Source organism: Cervus canadensis, chromosome 21, assembly GCF_019320065.1.
Source record: "Cervus canadensis isolate Bull #8, Minnesota chromosome 21, ASM1932006v1, whole genome shotgun sequence".
Lineage (NCBI taxonomy): Eukaryota > Metazoa > Chordata > Mammalia > Artiodactyla > Cervidae > Cervus > Cervus canadensis.
This window is the reverse complement of record NC_057406.1, coordinates 22,681,360-22,706,957: the sequence shown is the minus strand read 5'-3', so window position 1 is coordinate 22,706,957 and position 25,598 is coordinate 22,681,360. Positions and strand designations below refer to the sequence as shown.

Below are 25,598 nucleotides of genomic sequence, written 5' to 3'. Positions count from 1 at the left end.
TGTTCCTAGGTAAACTGGATTTAAGCTATTGATATGCTAATAAATGTGGGGAAATTAAGGTTGATTCTAAATCATGCAGTTGCAGAATAGAACAAGCAGTCCCAGTTTAAGAACCTCCAGTTTAAAAAAATTATATATTTGAAGCCAGTCAGAGTTGTGCTAATACCACGTTCTCCTGTATTCAATGGCAAACTCTGACATGACCAGGGAAGAATGATTCCCAGGCAGCCATGCCCCCTTGGCGATTGACCCCTATTCATTTCCCATCTCTGCCTCTATCAGATACACTCCTCTTGCAATGAAGGGTCTGGAGAGGCAAAAGAGGGGTCCAAGTTTCAAAACCTGACTAATTCATTTCCCATTGAAGATAACAATTATAGTTTAATCATAATTAGACTTATTTTCCAGGCTAGACTTACAAAAGTCATTTTAGCCCATATCATAAGTAAGATCATTTCAATTTGTCTCTGTGGACAATGTGCTGTGAGTTCCAGACAATCAGCTTAGGAAAATAACTTTTGGAACCAATACACATAGGTCTCTAAGAGGCTTTCAATAATCAATGCAATTTGATTAATTTAACTTAAAATATGTCAAAGTCTTATTTTCAACTTCCATTGTGGGGTTTTTGTGTGTGTGTTTTACTCTGTGCAGTGATTTCATCCAAGTCTACCAGGGACTGAAAGATGGCCTACTCCACATTGAAAGCACTCATCTTATTGGTGTCAGCGTGAGACTGGGGTATGCAGCATCAACTCTGCTTTCCACCCTTGATTCCAGTCCTCACTGCACCCAGAAAGCCTCAAAGCTTTCCTACAGGTACATCCCAGGTTGTGCAATGAATGCCTTCATGCAAATGTATGTTATACACACCTTTGTGAATTGCCTTATATATTGAAGACACATTAGTGGAGTTGGCTGTTTCAAAGAAAATTAGCAAGTGTCTCATTTCTTAATATCATAAACCATTCTAATTCAAGATAATAACCTCTCTCTAATAGTTTGTGAAGTTCCATTTTTTTTTTTTTTTTTTTGCTTAAAAGGCCTAATGAAAGCAAGATGAAAATATAGTAACATTCAGTTGTCTGAAAGAGTTATTGTATAAATGCCTAATGCATTACCAGAAAGTAGCTTATTATCTCAGATAAATGCCAAGTTGTCCAAATCAAACTGATTGACAACTTAATTAGGGGGAAATGTCATACATTTTTAGAAAGAAAACACCCACACAGCATAGGGAATCAGAATCTGTTTTTATATGCCTAGAGTTATAAACATTTGTATCAAAATATTTACAATTATAGTATATGAAATATCAATCTATTAAAGAAGAAGCCAAATACAGTACTAGAACAACCCACCAATGTAATGCAAATTACATGAGACATAAATGGCACAGAAACAAAGTAAAAGGCCAGGGAATACATGGTTCACTCCAGTCATAGTTTAACTTTTTAACACAATGGTAGTGTCTCTTTTGGATATATCTGGTATGCAAGACTGCCTCTGAACTGGAGACAGCCTTCTATAGTCATATGATCACTAAATCATAATTAAAAAGTTCATCATCCCACAGTTTTTTGCTTTCCAACCCATTTACCCTTAGTCCAGATAATTTGGTGGCCCACCCTCCACATTCCCCTAACCAGAATAAACATAAAGAAATAAACTTAGTAATAATCCTTTTATATAAATACCAGCAATTGTGGCATAACAGCTCCCCAAAAGGAAAACTATATAAGAAATGGAATGAAGGGGGAGCTAGAAGAAGAAAAGTAGGCAAGATGTCTCAGATTCTCCCTAGGGTAGGTCTTCTCAAATTGATAAAGGAAGTGTCTTCCACCAAAACAAACAAATAAACCCTTTAGCCAGAATCTGAGATGGCTTAAAAATAGCTGCGCCAGGCCAGAGCAATGACTGCTTAACCAGGATTACCATACTAATACCATACTTCTAAGTCCTACAAAGAAACACTCTTGTGGCAACAGAGAAGCTCAATGACCATCGGACTTGGCACCACAAGAGTTTTAGGGGTTTTTGCTTTTCCCTTAAAATATCTGCCCATCACCTATATTTTTATTTCTCTCACAGAAATTTTCTTATTTTCCTGGAAGTACAGACACTCTGTTCTTACTGTGACTGAAATCTAGTATGCTTAATACTTGACAATTGTATAGCACCTTTCACCCAAGGATGTGTGGTTTGGTTTGCATGTGTTTTAAGAAGCTTCCAAAATTGCCTTGACTCATCCGTATTGTGGGACAGGCAGGACTTCTGAAAGGAGACCCCTTCAGCTCATTTCAAAGCTAGAGCTATCTCTGAGCCCAGGAGCCCTGATCTCCAACTTGGCTAATTAGATAAAACTTCCTCAAAAGGGTATAATTTAGGGGGAGAGTAACAGATTGAGTTGCAAGGATCTATGTCCATCTCTCTCACATCTTATACTTAAATACTGATTGCACAGAGAGAGGTTCCTAATAACATAACCCTAATATAATCCCGTTGTAAGACTGCCCCCTTTTCCCATAATTTGCGTGGTGCTCCCACCGCTGAATTGGTTGTTAGTGGCTTTACAGAAATTCCAGAGTGCTGCCGTGGCTTTAAGCGAGAGACCAAGCAAAGTCCACGGCAAGAGGTCTCCACAAGGGACAGCTGTGTGAGGCCTGGTCTGGGTTCTGACCACGCCCCAGGCTTTCCACTGTGAAAATTTCTTTCTCAGTTTAGCTAAGCCACCAACTTGGCCTTAATCACTATGTCTCTTCTTCCCATTTTGTCACAAATACCAGAGAGTTAAATCTCTGTTTAACAAAGAGGGATCGTGGCACAGTGGCCAAAGTCCTCCCTCGAGCCCTTCACATGGTGATGTTTTGTTTTGGGTCAGAAAGGCAGGATGGCTTCCAGGCTCGGCTTATTCCAATATCTGCCCTGGCCGGAACTTGTACCGCTGTGTTAACTGGGTGCAGTGGGTCTGAAGACTGAATTCACCCTCGGAAGTGGAGCCAGTGATGTGGCAGCTGCTGGGGCCCCAGGCGGTGTGTGTAACGGAGAACAGCTGGAGGCCAAGCCCAGTGGCCGGAGGGAGGCCCCCTGGCCCACATCCAGGGAGCACCCATCCCAGGCAACGGCTTTCTCCCAGGGCAGGGGCTGGACAGTACAGGACCCCCTTCATCATGTTTGGGTTTCAGCCCCTCCCCCCTTTCATCCCCTCCCCCCCTTCCCTCTCCTGGTTTTTCCTGCTTAGCAACTTCCACTCCCCTCCCAGATTCAAGGGCTCCCTCCTCCCCACCCCCCAGTTCCCCAGTAAATGTGTTCAGCCTTATTTCTTTCTCAGGACCAGATAAAGGATGCCGATGATGAAGCTGAAGCAGAAGCAGATCCAGGTCAGGATGAAGGAATAGCCGTGGTGACTCTCCGAATACTGGTTTTGAGAGCTGTTGGCATAGTGATGAGTGTAGATGGAGGCCCCCACCATGACGCACAGCCCTGCAGTGGGGAGAAGTGATTCACTGTTGGTTTGATTTCTTAACATTCAAAGCGAGAAAAAGATTTATAACTTTAGAAAGATCCTATGTTCCTCATGGGTGATGGGAAAATGAAATCTGAAATTTGGCCCCCAGCGGTAGTTCTGTTGATGGCCCCGAACCAGGCTTGATGGTTATGTTGCTGCACCACTGGTGTTCGAGTTCTCACACCTGCACTGGTTTGTGTGGCTGTGAAGTAAAACCCAGCTTCTCTGGTCTTCCCCTCTCCTTTCCACTGGCTTTCCCACCTAGACCCCAGCACACAAGGACAGGCTGCCCTGGGGGGATGCAAAAGAACACACCTTCCATCAAACTGTGTATATTGGGAGAGAGGGAATGGCCATCAGCAAGCTCATCTATCTAAGGACTCCCACATCCCCTGCCCCTCCAACTATCTTGGATACAAGCTCTGGCTTCCCAGGTAGCTCAGTGGTAAAGAATCCACCTGCCGATGCAGGAGACACAGGTTCAATCTTTGGGTCAAGAAGATCCCCTGGAGGAGGAGATGGCAACCCACTCCAGTACTCTTGCCTGGAAAATCCCATGGACAGAGCAGCCTGGCAGGCTACAGCCCATGCCGTCACAGAGTCAGACATGACTGAGCACGAACCCATACAAGCTCTACAGCTGGGCAGACCCCGGCTACTTGGTATCTGCCCAGGAGCCCCAGGTTTAAACAGTGAAGCCAATGAGGGTTCTTATTTCAAGTAGCTATCAGGGGCTCTCCCCAAGAGCACAAATGACCAAGCCAGTAAATTGTACGAGGCATTTCACTGCCCCTAGTGCTCAGCTGTTCAAGCCACTGAGAGCCCCCAGGGTGAGATCTACAGGAAAGCTTTTTCTGAGTAAGCTGACACTCACAGCACACCAGCATGGTGGCCCCGGAGAGGAAGAAGCGGTTGCCTTTCTCCATGGTGAAGAGCTGGAACACGAAGACCACGAGGGAGATGACGGAGAATATGATAGACAGGATCATGAAGGCCTGCACGGCCTTGAGGGCATCTGTGGACAGAAGGCAGAGGGAGTGAGGACGTCAGGCCACCCAGTCCCCAAGGAGCTGGCCATTTCCTCAAGGGCACTGGGTACAGTATCTTTGCACGTACCTTCACCCGCGTAGGAAAGGGTGTCAGCACAGCCACCGATGGTACAGTTTTTCCAGAGACCTACTGATCCCGCTCCCGAATCTGCCACCACCCAGACCTGAAACCAAAAAGACATAAAGGAACTCTTCTCAGTACTCCTGTTAGGTGGGAAAAGAATCTGAAAAAGAGTGGATATATGCATATGTATAACTGATTCGCTTTGCTATGCAGCAGAAACTAACACAACATGGTAAATCAGTTACAGTCCAATACAAATTTTAAAAGAAATTTAAAAAATTGTTTAAAAACTAACTCCCTGGCTTGAAAGAAAAAGAAACAACCATCAGCTTGTGTCTGGACTAAATCTTATGCAAGATGCCATGTTTAGCCATAAGTGGGGCTAAGAAGCTCATCTCTAGGTGGAAATAATGTCTTGCTAAAACTGAAGTCACAGAGGTCCCAAGAAAAAACGAGAGAGAAGAATGTATGACCGAGGAGAAGTTACCTCACTCTCTGGACTTCACATCTCTCATTACTGAAAAAGTAAAGACGTAATCCAACCATTGGGGTTTTGTTTTGTTTTTTTTTAAATCATTCTAAGGCTCTAAGAAACGGAAACCCTGCATGAGGAAATTGATTTTAAAGATGTGCAATTCATACACCCTACCAAGATTGTTTCCAATAAAGGGCCTGGCAAAGAAGGTGAAAAAAGTTAAGGAAAAATGTTCAACTGGAAAAAAAGTAAGAAACGTAACGGCAGCAAAGAAAACAGTCTTGAGACGGGGAGATCAATAAGCCACTTTCATCTAAATAGAAGGATAAACCTTGATTATCACAACATGAAAAGTAATTTCATAATAACATAGTCCAGTCAGAGCTTTCCTGTGGGGGCAGCTGAAAGTAGAAAAAACGACCAAAATGTATTCACCGAGGCTCACCACGGTGCCAGCACCCCCTCCTTCCAGGCCCAAGAGAAACAGTTATCCTTCTGGGATGAAAGACAAACACCCAGCCCTGTCTACACAGAGTGTCTGTTCAAATGCGAGTTACTGGAAAAGCAGGGCCAGGATGTCCAGTCGCCTGCCTGCTCTTGATTTAATAAACAGCTGTGAGTTCAGCCCCATGTTAGAGGCTGATAATTCAGATTTCAGCACGGGGCATCCACTAAAATAGTTTGAAGCCATTTATTGGACCTGGTAGACTGAGAGACTTGGTGTGTGGGGGGGTGTACAGAACAGAACTGCTAAATCCAAGTTTGGAGGAGTCCACACGGCGAGGGGTAGGTCATCACAGTGATGTTTCATTGAATCTTGCTTATAATCGTACCCACCAATGTTGGCAAAACTCTTCTCTCTGAAATTTAAAACTCACTATCCTTCAACTGTAACAGGGACCCACAGAGATTCTGTGGTCATATCTGTTTATCTAGCGATGCATGGCCTTGGTCTTTAGTTCCAAGGAGTTGTCTTGGATTTGTTTTTGTTTTTTTCTGAGAAAAGCACAATAAAAGCATACTGGACTCTGCAAACTACCACTAGAGGTCAGAGTAGCCCCAGATTCAGACAGAACAGCCTATGGCTTACTCTGTATTTTTAGTTTGTATTTTTTTGTTGTTGTTAATTCAGGCAAACGAAGTTAATCTTGCATAATTCCACTCTCACATGCTACTCTCTGCTCAGAACTTGTATTTGTTGGTCGGAACACCAAAGCATCTCATCATCTCACCCCCATTTCTCCTTCTAATCAAGGATCCCAGAAGGAAGTTTGGCCTGCCACATGGTGTCTTCATTTTGTCCTGAACAAAGCCTGTCCCTCCCACCTGTCCTCCCTGGCTGGGCACACCTCCTGGAATGCTTCCCAAGTTCCTTTCACTCTGCATCTCTAGCAGAAAGAAACCCCACCCATCCAGCCATCCTCCAAGCTCCACCTTCCCTGAGAAGCCTCACTGTATTCTCCAACCTGGCGAGATCACTCATTCAGACACTTGTTATTAATATTTAGTTGTTTGAAGTGCAAGTGTGTGTTTAATTTTTTCCACGACTAAGCTGTAAATTCACAATGGCTTAAACATCTTTTGTAGCACTTTGTGTAAATATTCAAATAACTTCCAAATGAATGAATGAACAGAAAAGAACAGGACTCACGTTGGCAATGGTAGACACAAATAGCATGATGACGGTGGCGATGTGGACCACGAAGATACTCGCCAGTAACACCAACATCTTGGCTTTTCGGTGGCTTGAGGGTGAAGAGAGCCCTGAAAAGAAAGGAGAGCACGAAAGGAAAAGGAGAAGTTACTCTCTCATTCAATGCGTTATTTCAGCTTTCCCACATGGGTGGGTTCTCTGCTAAAACCAAGAGGAGTTGCAGTAAAAAATCATCATGATTCCATAAATTCTGCCAACACCTAATTAGTTAGCCCAGTTCCCCAAGTGCCTGTTCATCTGTTTACGTAGATCTAAACAGAAAGAAAATTCTACCTCGGGTATTTATATATTCATCCCTCTAATACAGCCTGTTTCAAAACAAGAAAAATTTTATGGTAACTGTTACTATTTTGTTTGCATTGTACAGGTCAAAAGTAGGATTTTTGGTTTTTAAAAGGCCTTTCACAGCTGTCATTTCCAGGTCTCTACGCAACAATGTCGTATAAATTTCCATTTTCCATTAGGGAAGTTGTCCACACTTCTATCAAACTGCTCACCCAGCGATTTTAATTGAAGTGGATGCCTTCCTAAGACTGGCAGCTATTACTCAATGCCCAGAGACCAAATGGGCTACTAATCTGATCCCGTATGAAATATAAAATGTGAGAGCCACAACTTCCACTATAATAATGCTGTTGAATATTCAATAATTATAACAACCCAATTACAGTTTAATGGTCTGATCACCTACCAATGGAATATTTTAAGACTTGTGTTGCACCTGAGTCTTTGGGCTACATCATGGTAGGGACTCTGCTTTTGGTCTGGGGGCAGAGGGTTATATTTCCTACGACTCAATATGGCACGTCTGGGGGCTGGATGCAGCGGGAGGGACCAAATGTGCCTTCAGCTTGTGTGTGACATTTACCCAAACACCAATCCTCCTGGACTCAGTACAGCCCATCAGCAGATGCACCCATCACACGGTGGATGGGAGGATGGGGAACTAACAGATTAAGAATGTGCATGGGTAAATGGAAGCATTCAGTCATCATCTCAGCAGAAGTGATGAGGGGAGCCCATGGATCATCAAACCTAGAACATAAAAGGAAGTGTGAAGGATGCATGAGGGGGCGGCTATTCTGATTGATGTCAGTGGCAGGAATGCTTTGTCACACCCAAGACAGTTACCAGGTGGTGCAGGCTTGCTGGAACTTCAGAAGGAAAGGGCTCAGGTTACTCACACCCTCGGGAGGGTAGACGTGTGGCTGTCCCCTCCCAGGGAGGAGATGGCTATGCACACCCAGTAACTGTGTCCCACTTCTCTCTCTCTCCCTCCACCTTGTTTAATTAAAGCTTTGAGTTTGAGTCCCTTCCACTTCAGACAGGGTACTTATTGGAGAGCCTGGATGTAAACATTCCAACACTTCCAGTGCTTTTGATCTCTCCCTTTCCTCATCAAGCACTCCAAATCCAGAATGCTCTACTGTACCCTGGCGGGGGGTGGGAGGAGGTTGCTGTTGACAAGCCAAGAATGAAAGGCAGACACGGGCCTCCACTGCCCACCCTGATCCATTCCAACCACTCCCTCCCTCCTTCGCCATCTAAGCACTTCCCTACCACCCAGACTCTTTCTGTAGAAATTTCTCCAACTGTGAATGATCAAAATGATGATGTTGACTGCTCGCCTTCAGGGCAGAGCTTAGAGCTTTTGTGCCTGTTATTTAATCTCCCCATACATTCCAGTGCATTTTTGCTTTTCTCAGATCCTTGCACACCTCCTCAATCACACCTCCTCAATTTTCTGCTTGACTTTAATGCACAGTGAAAAGAGATTTTTGAATTAGACAGAGGCTGAGTTAGAGTCACATACGGTTGTTTGACCTTCTGGTCTCAGTTCCCTCCTATGGAAGGTGGGGGCTGCAATGCTCACAGTAGTGTTACATTTAATCCTAGATGGAGAACTCCCAACACAGTGCTTGGCGCTTGGCAGACACTAATGGGGCTGTGGTTATTAGTATTACTGTTACTATTACTGTTATTGCTATTATATGAAACTGAGCAGCAACCGAGTCATCCGTTCACCAGGCTGCCCCACGTGAAGCAATAGGATACTGGCTATCCAGTTCACAGGGCCATGTGAATAAAGTCATTTTGGTCCTCTTAGAAATTATCTCTACATCGAATCCTTGCGCCTTGCAGGGAGGACCACTAGGGACCACCCGTGGGGATGAAGAGGAGAAACTGACTCTTCTCATCCCTGTGTTGGTCACCCTCCCGACTCCCCCCAGACTCACACCATCACTAGATCCTGATCTCACCCCTCACGGGGAAGGGAACAGGCCTGAATTCATTCTCTGAATGCAGGGAATTAAAACATTATATAACAAGATTGTGCTTAATCCTCCTTGGGCTGTAGAAATGACTGTTTTTTCCCCTTTGCTTTTAATTGACAAACATCCTCCTCCTAATAGGGGTTGAGGGGCCAGAGATGGAAAACAATACACCAAGCAAAGCCTCTTAAATGAGGTCAAGGAGAATGTTAGGAGTTTCCTCTCTGACACACTGTTGGGGATCCAGCAGAATTTTCTGTCTCCTTAGACTGCTCTGTAACCCTCTGATGTTGAGCCTGATTCTTTTCGCCCCGCTCACACTCTCCGTTTTGATCATTTGAACACTCATGCTTTCCAAATACCCTGCTCATCCAGCTTGGCTAGTCTACTGCCTCCCCACCACCACCATCACACCACATACACGAGTTCCGGCCCACCAGTTCTCACTTCTTACTAAACCACAGCGCCACCTGATCACTATTCCCTGTGAGGTTCAGACAGGAGTGGGTGAGGGGATCAAGCAAGATAGCAATTTTCTTTCAGGGTATTTAGATATCTGTAATCGCACCATAGTTTTTCCAGTAGTCACGTATGGATGTGAGAGTTGGAATGTAAAGAAAGCTGAACGCTGAAGAATTGATGCTTTTTTTTTGAATTGACGCTTTTGAACTGTGGTCTTGGAGAAGATTCTTGAGAGTCCCTTGGACAGCAAGGAGATCAAACCAGTCAATCCTAAAGGAAATCAGTCCTGAATATTAATTGGAAGGACTGATGCTGAAGCTGAAGTTCCAATACTTTGGCCACCTGATGCGAAGAACTGACTCATTGGAAAAGACCCTGATGCTGGGACAGATCGAAGGCAGAAGGAGAAGGGGATGACAGAGGACAAGATGGTTAGATGTTATCACCGACTCAATGGACATGAGTTTGAGCAAGCTCCAGGAGTTGGTGACAGACAGGGAAGCCTGGCACGCTGCAGTCCATGGGGTCGCAAAGAGTCAGACATGACTGAGAGACTGAACTTAACTAAATCACGCTGTATCTTTCCACCAAAAAAAGGAGCAAAATGCTTTGCATTAGCAAGTGATCTTAGTGCACAGAACACACAATTTTATCTGCTTTTGGCTGATGTATCCAGCCAGAAGTAGAACCTGTTTACTGGAGCTATCACATAACACAGGTAGTAGCTTCTCCATCTTTTCATTGCCCGAAATTTGTCAGGTTTTATTGGGATCATCCATTGTCAGCTTAGAAGGCCTTTCTTGAATTTCAGTAGCCCTCCCCAACACATTTGGAAGCAGAATGAACTATCTTCTTAAATGTCTGTCCCTATACTACAGGTTGTCCCCCTCCCAGCAGAGAAATCCTGAGATGGGAAGATGGGAGGTAATTCTTGAGATCTTTAGGGACCAGCATGTCTGTATGTGCTCGGTTATGTCTGACTCTTTGCAATCCTATGGACTGTAGCCTGCAAGGCTCCTCTGTCCATGGGAATTCTCCAGGCAAGAATACTGAAATGGGTTGCCCTTTCCTCCTCCAGGGGATCTTCCCGACCAGGGAATAGAATTCTTGCATCTCCTGCATTGGCAGGTGGATTCTTTACCACTGCGCCACCTGGGAAGCCCACATACTTAACAGGTGAGTGGGGACCTATCAAATTGGAGAGCAGTTTGGGCAGAAATAAAAGAGGACCCGGTGCTCTTGAGACATCTACCCACCCATCACATGCAGGGCCACTTTCTGAGAGCGTCATTCCCTGCCCTCGTGTGAATCTTGCTTCGTATAAAAGTACTGAAAAGAGACCATTTCTGAGCATTTATATCTTTGCAAGTATTGGCTGCTACAACTTTCCATCATGGCAATAGGTTTCACTAAAGCTGTCATTGATTTCTCTCTCTGACCTCTTCAAAAGGCTATGGACGCATCTGAGTGCCATTCTATTGGTGACAACAATTGAACAATACTCATAAAACATAACTGTTCTTGAGTAATAATTATCAAAGATTGTAATTGTACACTTAGAAATTAAAGGATTATAATTTTATAGCATTTGGAATGAAACATTTTGGGGAGGTTCAAGAGGGAGGGGACATATGTATACCTATGGCTGATTCATATTGATGCATGACAGAAACGAACACAATATTATAAAGCAATTATCCTTCAATTAAAAATAAATAAATTTTTTAGAATGAAAAAGAATGCTATTTACGGCCCTCTCCAGTGGAAAGCAGACACTTTGTCCTAGCTGGGGAGCTCCAACCAGACTGCAACGGAAAACAGCATGGCATTTCTGAAGATCTCAGAGACACACCTACCCCCTCATAGAGCATGGACGCTCAGGGCAGTCCCAAAGCTCGTTGTGTTACTGTTGGGGCTTCTATAACAATTTTATTTGTGCTGCTTGGAGTTGGACCCAGGCCACCAGAGCTACTGAATCCACAGCATTCTCAGGGGATAGGATGTCCGCTGACTGTTCTATGCAGGGTGCCAGGAACAGGTCTCCCCACTGGAAGCTGGGTAGGATCCCCTCTTTACCCTCACCCACCCAACAGTCACAGAAAAGGGTTGGTCAGGACTCCATGGGGCTGGGTGGGAAACTGAGAAAAGTCTTGGAGGCATGAATGCTGACTCTAGCAGAGAAGTGACTGTCAAGAAAAATGGAGGTTAACCACTTAGAGCTGCACACAGGCTCTCGTAATGCTTCTCCGGTTCCTCTCTCTGCCCTAATCGACAGGCCCGCCAGTTTTCTTTCCTCCACCGCCATCCTTGTTTCTGACCACACTTCCCCTTTCCTTCCCACATGGCTCAGACCACACTAGGGCAGCGGTCTCTTTACACTCCTGTCCCTGATACAAGCCTCACAGCCACTGACCATTCCAGATCTGGATGAAGGTCTTTGCTAATGGGACATTCATTGCAGTTAGTGACACTGAACCTGAAGATGATGCTTGCTGGTGACTGGAGCTGTAAATGCCCAACTGATGTGGGGGAAGGGCTGACGGCCCTCTCTAGCTGGCTCCATCCACTTCGATATTTATTGGTTTCTCATCTCCTCCCACAAAATGAAAGAATCAAAAGAACAAAGCCCTGAGACTGCCTTCTATTGCCTCTTCACCCTTTGCAGGCAACCTAACACTTTTAGGGTGGTCTGACCCTGAGAAGGGCTTCCCTTGTGATGCAGTGGCAAAGAATCTGCCTGCAGAGCAGGAGACACAAGAGATGTGGGTTCGATCCCTGGGTCAGGAAGATCCCCTGGAGGAGGGCATGGCAACCCACTCCAGTATTCTTGTCTAGAGAACTCCGTGGACAGGGGAGCCTGGTGGGCTACGGTCCATAGCGTCACACAGAGTTGGACATGACTGAAATGACTTAGCACACATGCTCAACCATGAGAAATTAATCAGATCTCTGTGGACACCTTTCCTTTTCTGATGGGTAACTCATAGCAGAGACATTGAGAATCGACTTCTAGACAGACAGTCGAGACGTTGGTAATTTGGCTCCACGATCACTAAGCCAGGGGTCAGACTGCTGACTGATAACTTTCTTCCAAACCCTGGAGTCTGTGTGTTTATTGAGCAGCCACCACAGTCTGGGGGAAGCAGGGCCTTCGAGTGGTCTGAGGAACAGTAATGGGGAGCCATACAACAGAACAGAGCCCCCAAGACCTACTTCTCCAGCAAAGGATGTGATGGAAATCCTGGGCTTGAGTCACTGAAGAACTAGCCAGAGACTGGGGGTGTCACAAGATCAGAAACAGTGAGTTGGGGGCTTGTGTGAGTGATGGGAGTGGGGGGTCCCACAGAGCTCAAATGTCTGTGATTCACTCGGAGTGGGCGAGAGTCTCCCAGACAAAGGCAAAGTGGAAGCATCCTCAACCAGATGGCATAACATAACTTCCTGAGAAGCACGTGGATCTGTCTCAAGAGCCAGAAGACAGTTTAGTCATTTCTCCGGCAGCCAAGACAGCCCAGACTTTTCTGGGGAGACAGGAGCAATAGTGACCAGCTGCCAAAGTCCGCATTGCTCCTTCCTCTCATCCCAGTTTTACAGCCTAAAATAACACAATCAGGTCATGCGTTCTTCCTCCAATACTTACCTCCTACGCATTCTTACTTTCCACTCCCACTGTCATTGTCCAGCTCAGGACCACCCGCCTCTCCCACCCGCCTCTTCTGATCCTCCCTCTTAAGTATATCCTCAGTACCACTGGGTTATCTGACCAAGTCACTCCTCTTCTCAGATCCTCCAAACACACAACCACTCCACCACCAGTCAGGAAAGAGGCTCCACACTGGCCCTGGGAATCCTAGGAATTTTAAATCCTAGGATTAAAAACAGATTTTTTAAAAAAGATCTATTTTTATAACCTTCCTCCAGTTAACTATCACATTGTTTTCAAGGAAGTTTAAATTCTGCCTCCTCTAGGAAGCCTTCCCTGATACAGAGGTCAAAAGTAGTCACTTTTCTCCTGTTATTAAAATCATTAGTGGTAGCCTACCTGGTAACAGAATTATTTGTGGAAATGTTTGGCTCCCCAACCCCCAAGATTCTAAGTTTCTGAAAAGAGAATCTTGTCTATGACATGTGCCAAGTATCTGTTCAGCCAGCAAATAAATGAATCAAGAAAGGACATATTTTCTTCCCTGTAGAAAAACAATGTCAAGGTAACTGAAGTCTTCATAATAAACAACAGAATTCTTGAGAGAAAATGATCCCCCCCCCTTTTTTTTTTATCTAGGTGAATTTTAGTCCTGTGTTATTTTTAGAAATTATTTCTGTACCCTGATGCTGGGAAATATTGAGGGCAGGAGGAGAAGCAGATAACAAAGGATGAGATGGTTGGATGGCATCACCAACTCAATGGACATAAGTATGAGCAAACTCTAGGAGACAATGAAGGACAGGGAAGCCTGGTGAGCTACAGTCCATGGGGTTGCAAAGGGTCAGACACAACTTAGAGACTGAACAACATATGTATTGAACATCTTACTATATGCAAACTCTAGAAATATTTCCTGAGTATCTTTGACGTTTGAATATGCAAGGTTATACGTGTGTTTGTTCCCTCTTATTCAAGAAGAAACAGGCAAATGCAAAGAAAAAAATTTTAAACTTCTAAATACTATTTTATCTACAGATTTAACTTTTCTATCTACTTCTTTCAATTACAGAAACCCTGGACTTTAAAATCCCTCCCCAGAGCATGAAACTCATCTACAAATCTATAACCAGGAACTACCTTAATCATGCTTAAACTTCTCCAGTCATGGATAACTGACTATCTACAAAAACTTCCCCACTCTTTCATCAGAAAGGTCCTGACAATGCATTAGAGGCGGCTCTTGGCAATGACTACCTCCATCTTACTTCTGCGCTTTGTCTAATGCTTTTTCTAAAGTGGTCACTTCGCCAGCAGAACTTCCAGGTTATCAGAATATCAGAATATCAGCCAAAGATCCCCCAATCTCAAGTAAATCATAACACAGTCCTGAGATGACCCGACTGCCGGACAGACTCTGTCTTTTTATCCATTGATGCTTTCAGTGAAATTCCCATCTCCTCTGGATAACTGCAGACTTTGAAGAATGCTTTCTCAGACCGAGACACAAGGCTTTCTCCAAGGCACAAGATGAAAGGCAGAGCCACTCCCAGTCGTATGATCTCCATGGGCCAGCCCACATCTGCCCATCCTCCTTGGCGTCACACCCAAAACTGCAGCTGTGCCTCTCCTAGGAACATGAGGCAGGGTGGTGGCACTGATGCCTTTCTGTCTTCGACGCGTCAGGATCATTTTGCTTTTGTTTGGTTTGTTTTGATGTGTTTGTTTCCCACTGAGGATCTTGTGGGTTGGCAAAATGAATATCCACTGAACGCAAAAGCAGAAGAGGAAATACTGTCTTTGGGGAGCAGCCGTAGAGGATGTATCCGCAGGAGGAAAAGGCTGGGATTAAAGACAGGCTCAGTGAATGAGACCTTGGATGAGGTTTTCTGACCATTGTTCTTGTTGTTTTATATCAAGTGTACTTTTCCATTCTAAATATTGTTTTTACGTGAGGGTGGGGAAGGGGGGCATTAATTTCCCCGTGGGAAACACGTGGAGAAAAAGAATCCTAAAGCACCATCTCCTCTTGCTTCTGGATGCCTGGATGTTTGGTGTGGCAAGAAAGAACTTTGGGCTGTAATTCACTGTGTACACTCATACTGGGGTCTGTTTTTTTAAAATGCGGGGCAGTTTTTTATGACCAGGAGAAACGTCAGCAGTCAAGCAGCAAAAGCAACAGGAATCTACATGATCCAAAGAAAACAACTTTTTTTTTTTTCATCGTCCTGGGGGTGAGGGAACTGCACCTCCCAACTGTGAACAGGGTTTACTATAGAAAGGGTGGTGCTTATCTGGCCCTGGTGTAGACGGGCATGATTCCCACATAGTTAGGGATAAGGAACTGGGGGTGTGGGTACTGGGACAAGCATGTTATTTAAGGGGAACCAAAAGCAAGAAAGAAAAAGAGCACCTCTTTGAAAACGAAATTCTCATAAAAAATTCTGACTCTGCTGACTTTGGGAAAATGATATATCCTCTCTGGACAGTAGCTCCTGGAGAGACAGAGTACTGAGCAGTAAAAAAAAAAAGCTTGAATTTGGGGGCGACTCCTGACTGCGCCCCTTTTAAAAAGACGTTCAGGTTTGATGGGTATAGCTGGCACATAAAATTGTAAGCTATTTCAAGCATACATCGTGGTGACCCCAGCCCCTTTTAGCGCTCATCTGCACACCTCACAGCCGTAAGCGTGAGGATCGAAGGGCTCGTGACTGATACAGAGCAAAGGCTGCACGGCTGCTGGTTTTGTTCCTTTTTGTTCCTTTATGGATAAGAAGCAACTTAGCCCAGTGAAATGCGCTTGAAACTTCTCAGGCAGAATCCGAGGGCCAGCCACTCTGCTAAAAGCAAACAAGCAGTTTGAATCTTGTTTTGGCAAATGTTCCCAGAGAGAATAATCTCTCTCTCTCTCTCTCTCTCTCACTCGCTCGCTCGCTCTGGTTTCCCCTTGTCCTCTTTTGTGTCCGGGGAGGGGCTGGGGCTGGGTGACATCTGCCAAGGCCAAGGCCAGACCTGGGTGGGGTGACAGAGGCCAGCCCCCGCCCCCAGACCGCAGCTGGTCAGGCCATCAGGCGATGTCCCCAGGGCAAGGATGGAACCTTTGCTGTCTTCTGCTGCTGACAAAAGCAGAGTGTTCTGGCGGCCAGAACGTCTCTGAGGGAGAGACTGCCAAGATAATAACTAGGGTTCTGGAAGAAACTCAAGGTGTGGCCCAGCCTGGGTGGGGGGTGGGGGGCGCCTGGGTGGGTCTGACAGTAGGTGGCGGCAACAGGCTTCAACCAGCAACAGGCTTCAACCAGCAACAGGCTTCAACCAGCAGGCTGCAGTCTGGGAGGTAGTGGGGGCCCCAGGGACAGACGCGGGTGCAGCCAGGGGCGCCCCGGTGCCTGGCGTGGGCTGTGGGCTTTGTGGCTCTTTCTGCAGGCAGTTGGTTATTTAGAGGCTTAGCAGAGTTGAAGTTACTCGGTCCAGTTCCTTGACAAAAGTGGGAAAACGGGTCCCCAGGGTGAAAGCAGAATCGGGATGAAGCCCACTCCCTCACATCTCCTGGGCCAGGCTTTCCCCACTGCAGCACAGCTTCTCTCTCCTACTTCTGGCAGAATTCTAGAACTTCTACCGGATCTATTGCTTCATTCTGTTTCTCCAACCCCTCCTAGTTAATCAGAGGGTCAGCACAGACTCTCCAAAGTGATGCCACTGGAAAAAACAAAGGGCTTTTGGAGGGTCACTGCTTCTTCCTACTGAGTTGCTGAGAAGGTCCACCAGCAGAACCAGCCCAGGCTGAAACAGCCCACCCCGCCGGCACTGCTGGCCCCAGAGGAGCTTCAAACATTCCACCCTGGCCCCCACCCACAGCACAAGGCCCCCTCCCCAGCAGCAAAGCACAAAACAGCCAAGGGAAGCTTGAGGTCTCAGCTTCGCTTAAGTATGGACACTCCTGGCTGGCCTGACCTCTATAACCTCTCCCCAACTCCCGCATCCAGCCTCCCAAGCAGAGTTCTTTGATTATTTGAAAGAAGACATCAAAGTATCAAGGACCTCATTCTGCTGTCAGTCCTGACCTGACCCTTCTGGAAAGGGAAAAAAAAAATGTCCTTAGGGAAAGATGAACACTGCACAAGTAATCCATAGCAATTCTAACATTGCCTCCTTAACAACAGAAGGTTCTTCATAGCGGGGAAAGAAGGGGTGAGACAAAGAACAAAATTCTTGGCCCCAAGTACTATCCTGACATTGAGGGTGGGTGGTCCCCAAACCAGAGGGGAGGGAGTCAGGGGTCCAGCATCTTCACACTTGTGCCCTCTTCTTTCGCCCTCTCTCTGGCTTCCTCTTCCCAGTTTCTCCCTCTTCTTGTTGTTGTTCAGTCGCTATGTCCAACTCTTTGAGACTCCATGAACTGCAGCACGCCAGGCTTCCCTGTCCTTCACCATTTCCCAGAGTTTGCTCAAACTCAAGTCCATTGAGTCGGTGATGCCACTCAACCATCTCATCCTCTGTTGCCCCCTTTTCTTCATGCCCTCAATCTTTCCCAGCATCAGAATCTTTTCCAATGAGTCAGTTCTTTGAATCAGGTGGCCAAAGTATGGGAGCTTCAGCTTCAGCATCCATCCTTCCAATGAATATTCAGGACTGATTTCCTTTAAGATTGACTGGTTTGATCTCCTTGCAATCCAAGGGACTCTCAAGAGTCCTCCAGCACCACAGTTTGAAAGCATCAATTCTTCTCCCTCTTCTAGGCCTTTCCATTTGCCCCCCTCCCTCAGCCAGCACACAGACCTAAGAAACCTCGGGCAGTCCCCTTGCTCCCCACCCCTTTCCTCCTGGTACCTTCCCTCTCCTCCTCGAAGCCCAGCTCCCCATCCGCTCCCATCCACACCTTTTGGCCACACCCTCCTTGAAAAGAGGGTGAGGCTCCTTTCCCAGAACCACCTTCGCGTCTCTGTCTCTGGAGCCTGGTCTGGGTTCATTGGTGGATCACTTGCTGTCGTCAGTGTCCCCACAAAGCTTCACCAACCCAGCACTGCCCAGGTTTCATAAATCAAACTTCTTTCTTTTCATCTGAGTGAATGAGCTGGGTGAATGCTCATTGCAACCAGCAGTAAAGCCCGCGGACACCTGTACCTGAAGAATCTCTAAGCGGATGAAGCAGAGGAGTCCACCTGGGTCCTCCATCCTCCTGTTTCCATGCAGACATGTTACATCATTTCACTTTCCTACCAGTGTTTATGGATTAAACTTGCTGTTAGCATGAGCCATGGGATTTCTCAGAACAGGAACTATCGGATCTTAGAACAATAGGGTCTCAGAGCCACAAGGGTCCATGGAGACCACCAAGCTCAGTTCCCTCCATCGAGAAGGCAAATGTCCTGCCCACTTCACATGGCAGATTCAGGACAAGACGAAGCCTCTCAAGCCTCCTATTTAGCCAGCTGGCACCTGCCGAAGGGTTCCAACCACCAATTTCAACCCAAGCCTCACGTGTTCTCAATTTTAATTACCCCATTGGAAGACAGAATTCATGAAATAGGCTTGGGAAATATGAAAACTGCCACATCCTCGGTAAGGCCAGAGGCACCAGTAGAGCGATCCAATTTAGTTAAAGAGAAATGCCATTTCCACAGCAGAGAAGGAAAGAAAGAAAGTGAAGTCGCTCAGTCATGTCCAACTCTTTGCGACCCCGTGAACTGTAGCCCACCAGGCTCCTCTGTTCATGGGATTCTCCAGGCAAGAACAGTGGGGTGGGTTGCCATTACCTTCTCCAGGGGATCTTCCTGACCCAGGGATTGAACCCGGGTGTCCTGCATTGCAGGCAGATGCTTTAACCTCCGAGCCACCAGGGAAGCCCGCAGAGAAGAAAACGTGGACCCAAATGTTGTGTTTAAAATGAAGAGAGAGAAGCAGCAATCCCCACATGGGCTCTGCTTTCATCTTTGTGGTTCAGTGTCTGCGGATCTCAATTAAATTGAGAGAGATGACTTGTAACTGAAGTGTTACTTAGCGTGGTTTTGAGACATGTGTATATGGCGTATAGGGTATTGGGAATCCAAGCAAACTCCTAATTAGAAGCATATTTCTGCTCCCTTGGTTACTGAATAGGAATCCAGGGTCATCTGGGCAGAACTAAAAGGAGTATGGGAAAAGGGAAGTTTATGGTCAGAAAATTCCAGTTCTACAATACTTAAGGATTATGAGTCCTTTCCAAGGAGCTGGACGTCCAGATTGCCTGCTGGCAAATAGACTGAGGTTATGCTAACTGGCAGCCTGTTGCTGTACTTACCATTACAGGAAGTAACAGTGGCAAGGCGTGGGCTCCATGAACTATGGACCAAGTTAAGGGACCAGCCCCACAGGCCAAGGTAGAAGCCTGTGTTTCTGGCATTGCACTGATTTAACCATGACCTTGTGGTAGTCACTGGGTGTCCCTCTGAGTACCTACATCTGAGAGTCCTAGGTGGCTCTGAGATTTTGTGCTAGGCAGCTATGTATGCGGTCAGTTCAAGAAGAAACCACACACCTTGCTTAGAAAAAAAGAGACCTCAGAATCAGATCACCTAGGTAGGGATGAGTATGTACATAGCCTCAAAGCTTCAGCAATGCTCCCTGCTCTTTCGGAATCTTAGGTAGTCATAATAGTAATAACAGCAGCACAGATCTATCAAGTTTTATCATCAAATACTAAATAAGAGTTGAGTGTTTAGAAGATGAGAGCACTGGATGGATCAACAGCAACAGCAAAAATGGAATAGATATTTTCAGGACTGGAGAACTCAGGAGAAAGTATAGAAGTTATAGACAAGCCAATTTTGCTGGATCTAAGAAACTCTAGTGATGAGAGTTGTCCAGTGAAGCAGGGTGGGCGTGGAAGTACTCTCTAAGGTGCGAAGTCCCTTCTCTGGAAATTTTAGGGAAGCATAAAACACTCATCCATCCAAGGTGGTGTGAAAATAAGATTTCTGCATATGGCAGGAGAATGAACAGGTTGACCTCCAAGATCTCTACCAAACTCAGTGCACAAATCAAGGATGACATGTAACTATATTTGCCCTGTGCCTTTTTCTGAGGCCGTTTTTCAGATATATTCCCTATCTGATGCCAAGGTGCCTACAGAAAAGCTGTTTTGGTTCATCTCTCAGCCTTGTGAGGCACTGGCTGCTTTCTCTCCACTGGTCCCAGTGGGTCCGGGTACCAGCTGAAACCCCCAGAGCCACGCAGACCAAGCGAAGACGGTCTGCATCCCCAGGGTGGGCTCTATGGGGCTCCTTCTCTCAGTCCCCCAGAGTCTGGATGTCTCTGGGAACTGGACGGGCCAAGTCTGGCCTAGGAGGGGAGCAGGAAGAGAGGAGACAGCCCCAGTCTTTTCTGCGGTCTGTGGAAGGGACGTCTCTTCCCCTCTGAGGCCTGAGGACGTCTCTTCCCTTCCTGGGAGGGAGCCACCGTCTGCCCTGGGATGTGATCTACCCTGGGTTGGTCCCTGAAGGCCTCCTGCCAACTCCCAGGACAGTTTTGTATCCTCAAACAATGTAAAATCCGGGGCGTCCTCAGACCAGGACACCAGACCGGACATCCCGTGGCCCTCCGGCCAGCCCCAAACCCCTGCCCCAGTCCTCAGAGCCTGGAGTGGAATTCAATCCACCCCCAAGGGTGGGAGACAGCAGCAGGGAGAAAAAAACAAACTCCCAGTCCAGTCTCGTCGAACATACATAGCTGAAATCCAGAAAAACCCCCACAGCCAAGACACTCTCTTACTACTTGTTGGAGGAAGATGGGAAAGTGGGAATAAGAACAGCATTTTTTCAATTGCCCTCAAACTCCAGGCAATAACACACAGCACACTTTTCTCATGCATAAAACTCCAGCGTAAAGTGAGACACCGTACAAATAGTCAGATTCAGGGTGGTTTACGTGCAAACAGTCGTCAGTGTTTTTCATTTCCTGACTGGTCAAATCTTTCTTACTAGTTGTAGCCTGCACAGGCTCAAAGATTTGTTTCTAGCTTCTCAGGATATCATTAATGACAATGGCCTCCCCAATCCATGTCGATGTAATCTAAAAATAATCAACATTTCAAGCAAAGGTGGGAGTCCCCTGCACCTTGAAAAGTTGCCCTTGTACTAACTGAATCATCCCCTGGAGGGCAATTTTAGCAGGCACCTTGCCTGTACCCAGGCAGATTATGTTTGAATCTTCTCTTCCAACGAACCACATTTCTAAAGAAAAAGCCTAATTTCATCAGGCAAGCTGTATCCTGTCATTCTCCTTGTGTTGTGTGTAGAGTGGGGTGGCCGGGCAGGGAGATACACGAGTATCTGTGTTGAAATGGGCCACACCTCAACCAACCAACATGCTAACCTTGAGAAGAAAAAGCAAATAGAAATCACCCTTCTTCCTTTTCCAGATCCTTTCATGATTAGCATGAGTGTTTGCGTTTGTACAGCCATGTTTTGGAAAGAGTGAGAAGTTAAACGTTCCAAAACAATCACTGCCTGCCATGCAGGAGAAAAAAAAAAAAATCTTACATCTACCTAAGAAATAAAAATTATTTTAACATTTCTGATAGGCTGTCTTTTTGCTCTGCACCGAATTTGGCTGCTTCTGGGATAAAAGCATAAAGCGATGCAGTGTTTTGCTTTATTTTTAATAAGAACAGATGAAGTTCCCCCAACCCCACCCTGCCCTCCAAACCCAACTTTTCCCTTGTCTCTCCCCGCCCTCCACATCTGGCCCTGGGAGAGAGCTCTGAAATCCACATCAGGCACCAGGAGCCCCTCCTGTGTTACATTTCAAACACCACTTAAAGAGAGAGAGTTTCTTCTTTCTCCCTCCTTCTCTCCCTCTAACAGTTTTCTTTAAACAAGCCCACCCGCTCTCCTCCTATCCCGTGGAAAGAAAAAAAACCAAACCAAACATTTACACTTAAAGAAAAGCGAAATGAACAAGCCAAAGGACAGCCACCATGAAAATAAACTGAAAAGCAGATGCAACCCACCCTCACCCCCAAAAGACTGGCAAACAGAGAAAGGATTCAAGTCCTGAGCAATTTAAATCACAACAGAGCAATTGACAAAGTCTGGCAAGCAGCCAGAGGTGCTGTCCGGTTTCAAGGTACGTCGGGTTTCCTCCAGAAAGAAAACGCTATCCTCTCATGTTCCAAAAGTCCCTGCTCCCAGCACACTTTCAGAACAAGAACCCCGTTCCTGCAAGACATAATCACGGCCCAGACGGACCCATGATTGCCTCTACCCCGGGGTCCCCATCAAACTAGATTTTACTGAACCTTAAGAGTTGTATCAATGCCCACTTTTAGCTAAAAAGCTTGAAGGGCTCAATTCAAGGAGTCCTAGAAAAATAGCCCAGGAAATAAGAAAAAGCTTCAATGAGGTCAGAAGGAGGAGAGCAGTGGGAAGCAAGAAAAGTTCTCTGGGCTTCTCCGGCAGTGTCGGGAACTGTCCTACCTGAGGGTCCGGTGACCGACCAAGGTGCCCTAAGTGGCAGCAGCTGGTGGCAGGCGTCCGCTCTCCTGGAGGTTTGTGATCACAGTGAGCAGAGGGCTGGCCTCCCGAGGTTATAAGTTTCCTGAGCTGGAGTGCTGGGGTGTGTGATGGGCGGTTTCTTTTCACTGTGTTTTAAAGGAGTTTCTATGAATCAGTCCGGCTTAAAAAAAAAAAAATGTGTTGGTAAGCTACGCCCTGCTCAGTTGGCAGTCAGTCAAGACAGGCTGGGAGGGAGCCATCAATTCAGAGAAGCCAGTTTAGGCTCCCTGTGACTCAGACACACAGACCACAGTGGAAAAAGGAGTGACATGGCTTCAAATGAGTAACAGGAGTCACACAAATAGATCTGTTTACCGAAGCCCATTCTTCCTCACCATAAAGGAGAGTGGGTTGCCGGGGATACAAGTAAAACAGAGGTGATGAGCCCACACTTTTATCTGGTGGGGGCAGGAACAGGGGGACTGAAGTGCTCTGCCCACTGACATCCCAGCTAAGCATCCCACAAATGGGCTATTATTCCTCTCCCACCAAACGCATCCACAGCTGCTCACGGTCAGGAATGATCAGGTTGACTTCTGATTACTTCCCTGCCTGACCCTGGGCACTGTCCTGGGGATGGGCAGGGGTGAAAAGGGGAACACACCAGGAGACCCCAGAAACCTGCCTCTGAATGATGGGGGCGCTGGCTGAAAGACCCTGTAATTAGGCTCCAGGAATGCCCGGCCGGGCTTCTCACGTTCACAGTAGTCAGGAGGAAGTCGTCTAGTTAAGAACTTTGCTCTCTGATCTCTAAGTAATAATCACCTGGACCTTGCTCCACAATTGAGCGCCTCGTGCGTAATTGTCCCAACCATCTCCCTGTCCCACTCCTCTCTTGCTCAGCACCAGAGCCGGGAGGGGCCTTTAGAAGTCCTGTCACCCCAAGGCCAGGCATCCACTGGAGCCCAGAGTCCGGCTGCTCTCCACTTAGCTATGTGACTGTATGCCTCTATTTCCTGGGGTGTAAGTGTGGTAGACAGTACCTCTCATGGAGTTATGGTGAGAAATACGTGTAGAGAGCTTATCACATGCTTAGCACCTAATAAGCCCTTCATAAATATTAACTAGAATGAGTATTTTACTGAAGATGGAACCCAGGCCCAGAGAGGTGAAGTAACTGATCCAAGGAGAACAGCAAATTAGCAGGAGCAGCTGAGTCACAAGTCAGCCACACCCAAAGCAACTCCATTTCTGCTGGTCTGTACTGTATCATGACAACTTATTTCAATTTGAACTATTCTTCTAGAGTTTACTGATCCAGCCAGTCTATATATTTGCACATAGCCATGCACTAGCACACTGTTCAGAGCACGGGGTCACAGATGTGAGCAAGATCTCTGTCATCCTGGAATTTATATTCCATAAAAGAATAGAGTAGGGACTGATGGTTATTCAACTAAATGTTGATGAAACGAGGTGGTAAAATCATAGGTGGATTTTAGTTTCTTCTGGGATGCATTTCTGTATTTTTCAAATCTTCTGCGATGAAGCCACATTACTTTGGTTTTTGAGAAAATATATATTTTTTTAATTTAGGAGGGAATATTTTCTGACGTGATTGATGAAGAAGAAACACAAACGCGCACACACTTACTCCATCACTCATCTGATAATAAAGATGCCTCCTTGAGAAGCCCCTCCCACAGTGGTTCAGGAGCAGCCTAACTCTAGGGAGCAGGGGTGTCTCATGAAGAGATCTGGAGATTCTCACAGGCTGTAAGGGCAGAATGAAGGCACAGCGTCCCCGAGCTGCAGTTTGCCAGGCCACCCCACCTGCAGGCCTTCCCCCCACAGTTCTGGGGCTTGTCTTTCACCTCCAAGACTTTCTGCCAGTTTCAAACTCTCCCGTGCCCCAGCGGCATGTGAAGGGGGGCTGGGTCCAGGAGTAGAGTCCAGGGATGCTGAGGGGTATGTGGTCTGGCTGCATTTTTTTAGAGAGAAATCTGGGGCTGGGGAATAGTCGGGGGGGGAAATCATCTCCCTCCTGCCTCCCTCTCACAGTAAACAAAGGGAAAAAAATCAGAAACTTGTCTTACGGTGCTGGAGCAGAGGAGTCATTTGGTCCTTTTGGACTCTTGGATTCCCATATTGGGTCTGCAAAGGAGAGGCAGGGGATTGAGAAAGGGGCTCTGGGGACTTCCTCCGTGGTCCAGTGGTTAACAGTCCTCCTTTCACTGCGGGAGGTGTGGGTTCGATCAGGGAACTAAGATCCCACATACCGCAGGGTGCAGCCAGAAAGAAAAAGAAAGGAGTTCTGAGGACAGAACTCAGAAAACAGTTCTAGTTTTCCTCTCCCACCACCTGGTGGTGGTGAGGCAGGGGGGTAAGTCAGGGAATGACAGCTGTCCTGCAATTCAACCTTAAAATGAACCTATGTCATAGCTTCCAAGTAGGCCTGGTGAATCTCACATTCCTTTGTACTTTGGGAGGCATTCAGAGCTTGGAGAGAAAATGTTAAATGCTTTGATCTCAATACATACATACACACAGTGGTTGTGTAAATACAGTTGTCCTTGGGATCTAGTGAGAAGAGTGGTTCCGGGACCCTAAGGATAGCAAAATCTGTGATAGAAAATGGCATTCAGTTCAGTTCAGTTGCTCAGTCATGTCCAACTCTTTGCAACCCCATGGACTGTAGCACGCCAGGTTTCCCTGTCCATCACCAACTCCTGGAACTTGTTCAAACTCATGTCCATCGAGCTGGTGATGCCATCCAACCATCTCATCCTCTGTCATCCCATTCTCATCCTGCCTTCAATCTTTCCCAGCATCAGGGTCTTTTCCAATGTGTCGGTTCTTCTCGTCAGATGGCCAAAGTATTGGAGTTTCAGCTTCAGTATCACTACTTCCTTTAAGAAATGTTGATTTCCTTTAAGATTG

General features: G+C 46.3%; 1 protein-coding gene across 1 annotated transcript; it reads right to left on the bottom strand.

The window, feature by feature from the left end:
• Positions 1 to 1,234: 1,234 nt before the first annotated feature.
• EMP1 (epithelial membrane protein 1) lies at positions 1,235 to 22,797 on the bottom strand. The gene is made up of 5 exons (XM_043440431.1): positions 22,641 to 22,797; positions 6,748 to 6,860; positions 4,625 to 4,721; positions 4,383 to 4,523; positions 1,235 to 3,483 (listed from the first exon to the last, which is right to left on the bottom strand). The coding sequence occupies exons 2-5, from the start codon at positions 6,823 to 6,825 to the stop codon at positions 3,317 to 3,319; spliced, it is 483 nt and encodes a 160-aa protein (XP_043296366.1). The 5' UTR covers positions 6,826 to 6,860; positions 22,641 to 22,797; the 3' UTR covers positions 1,235 to 3,316.
• Between the last annotated feature and the right edge of the window lie 2,801 nt (positions 22,798 to 25,598).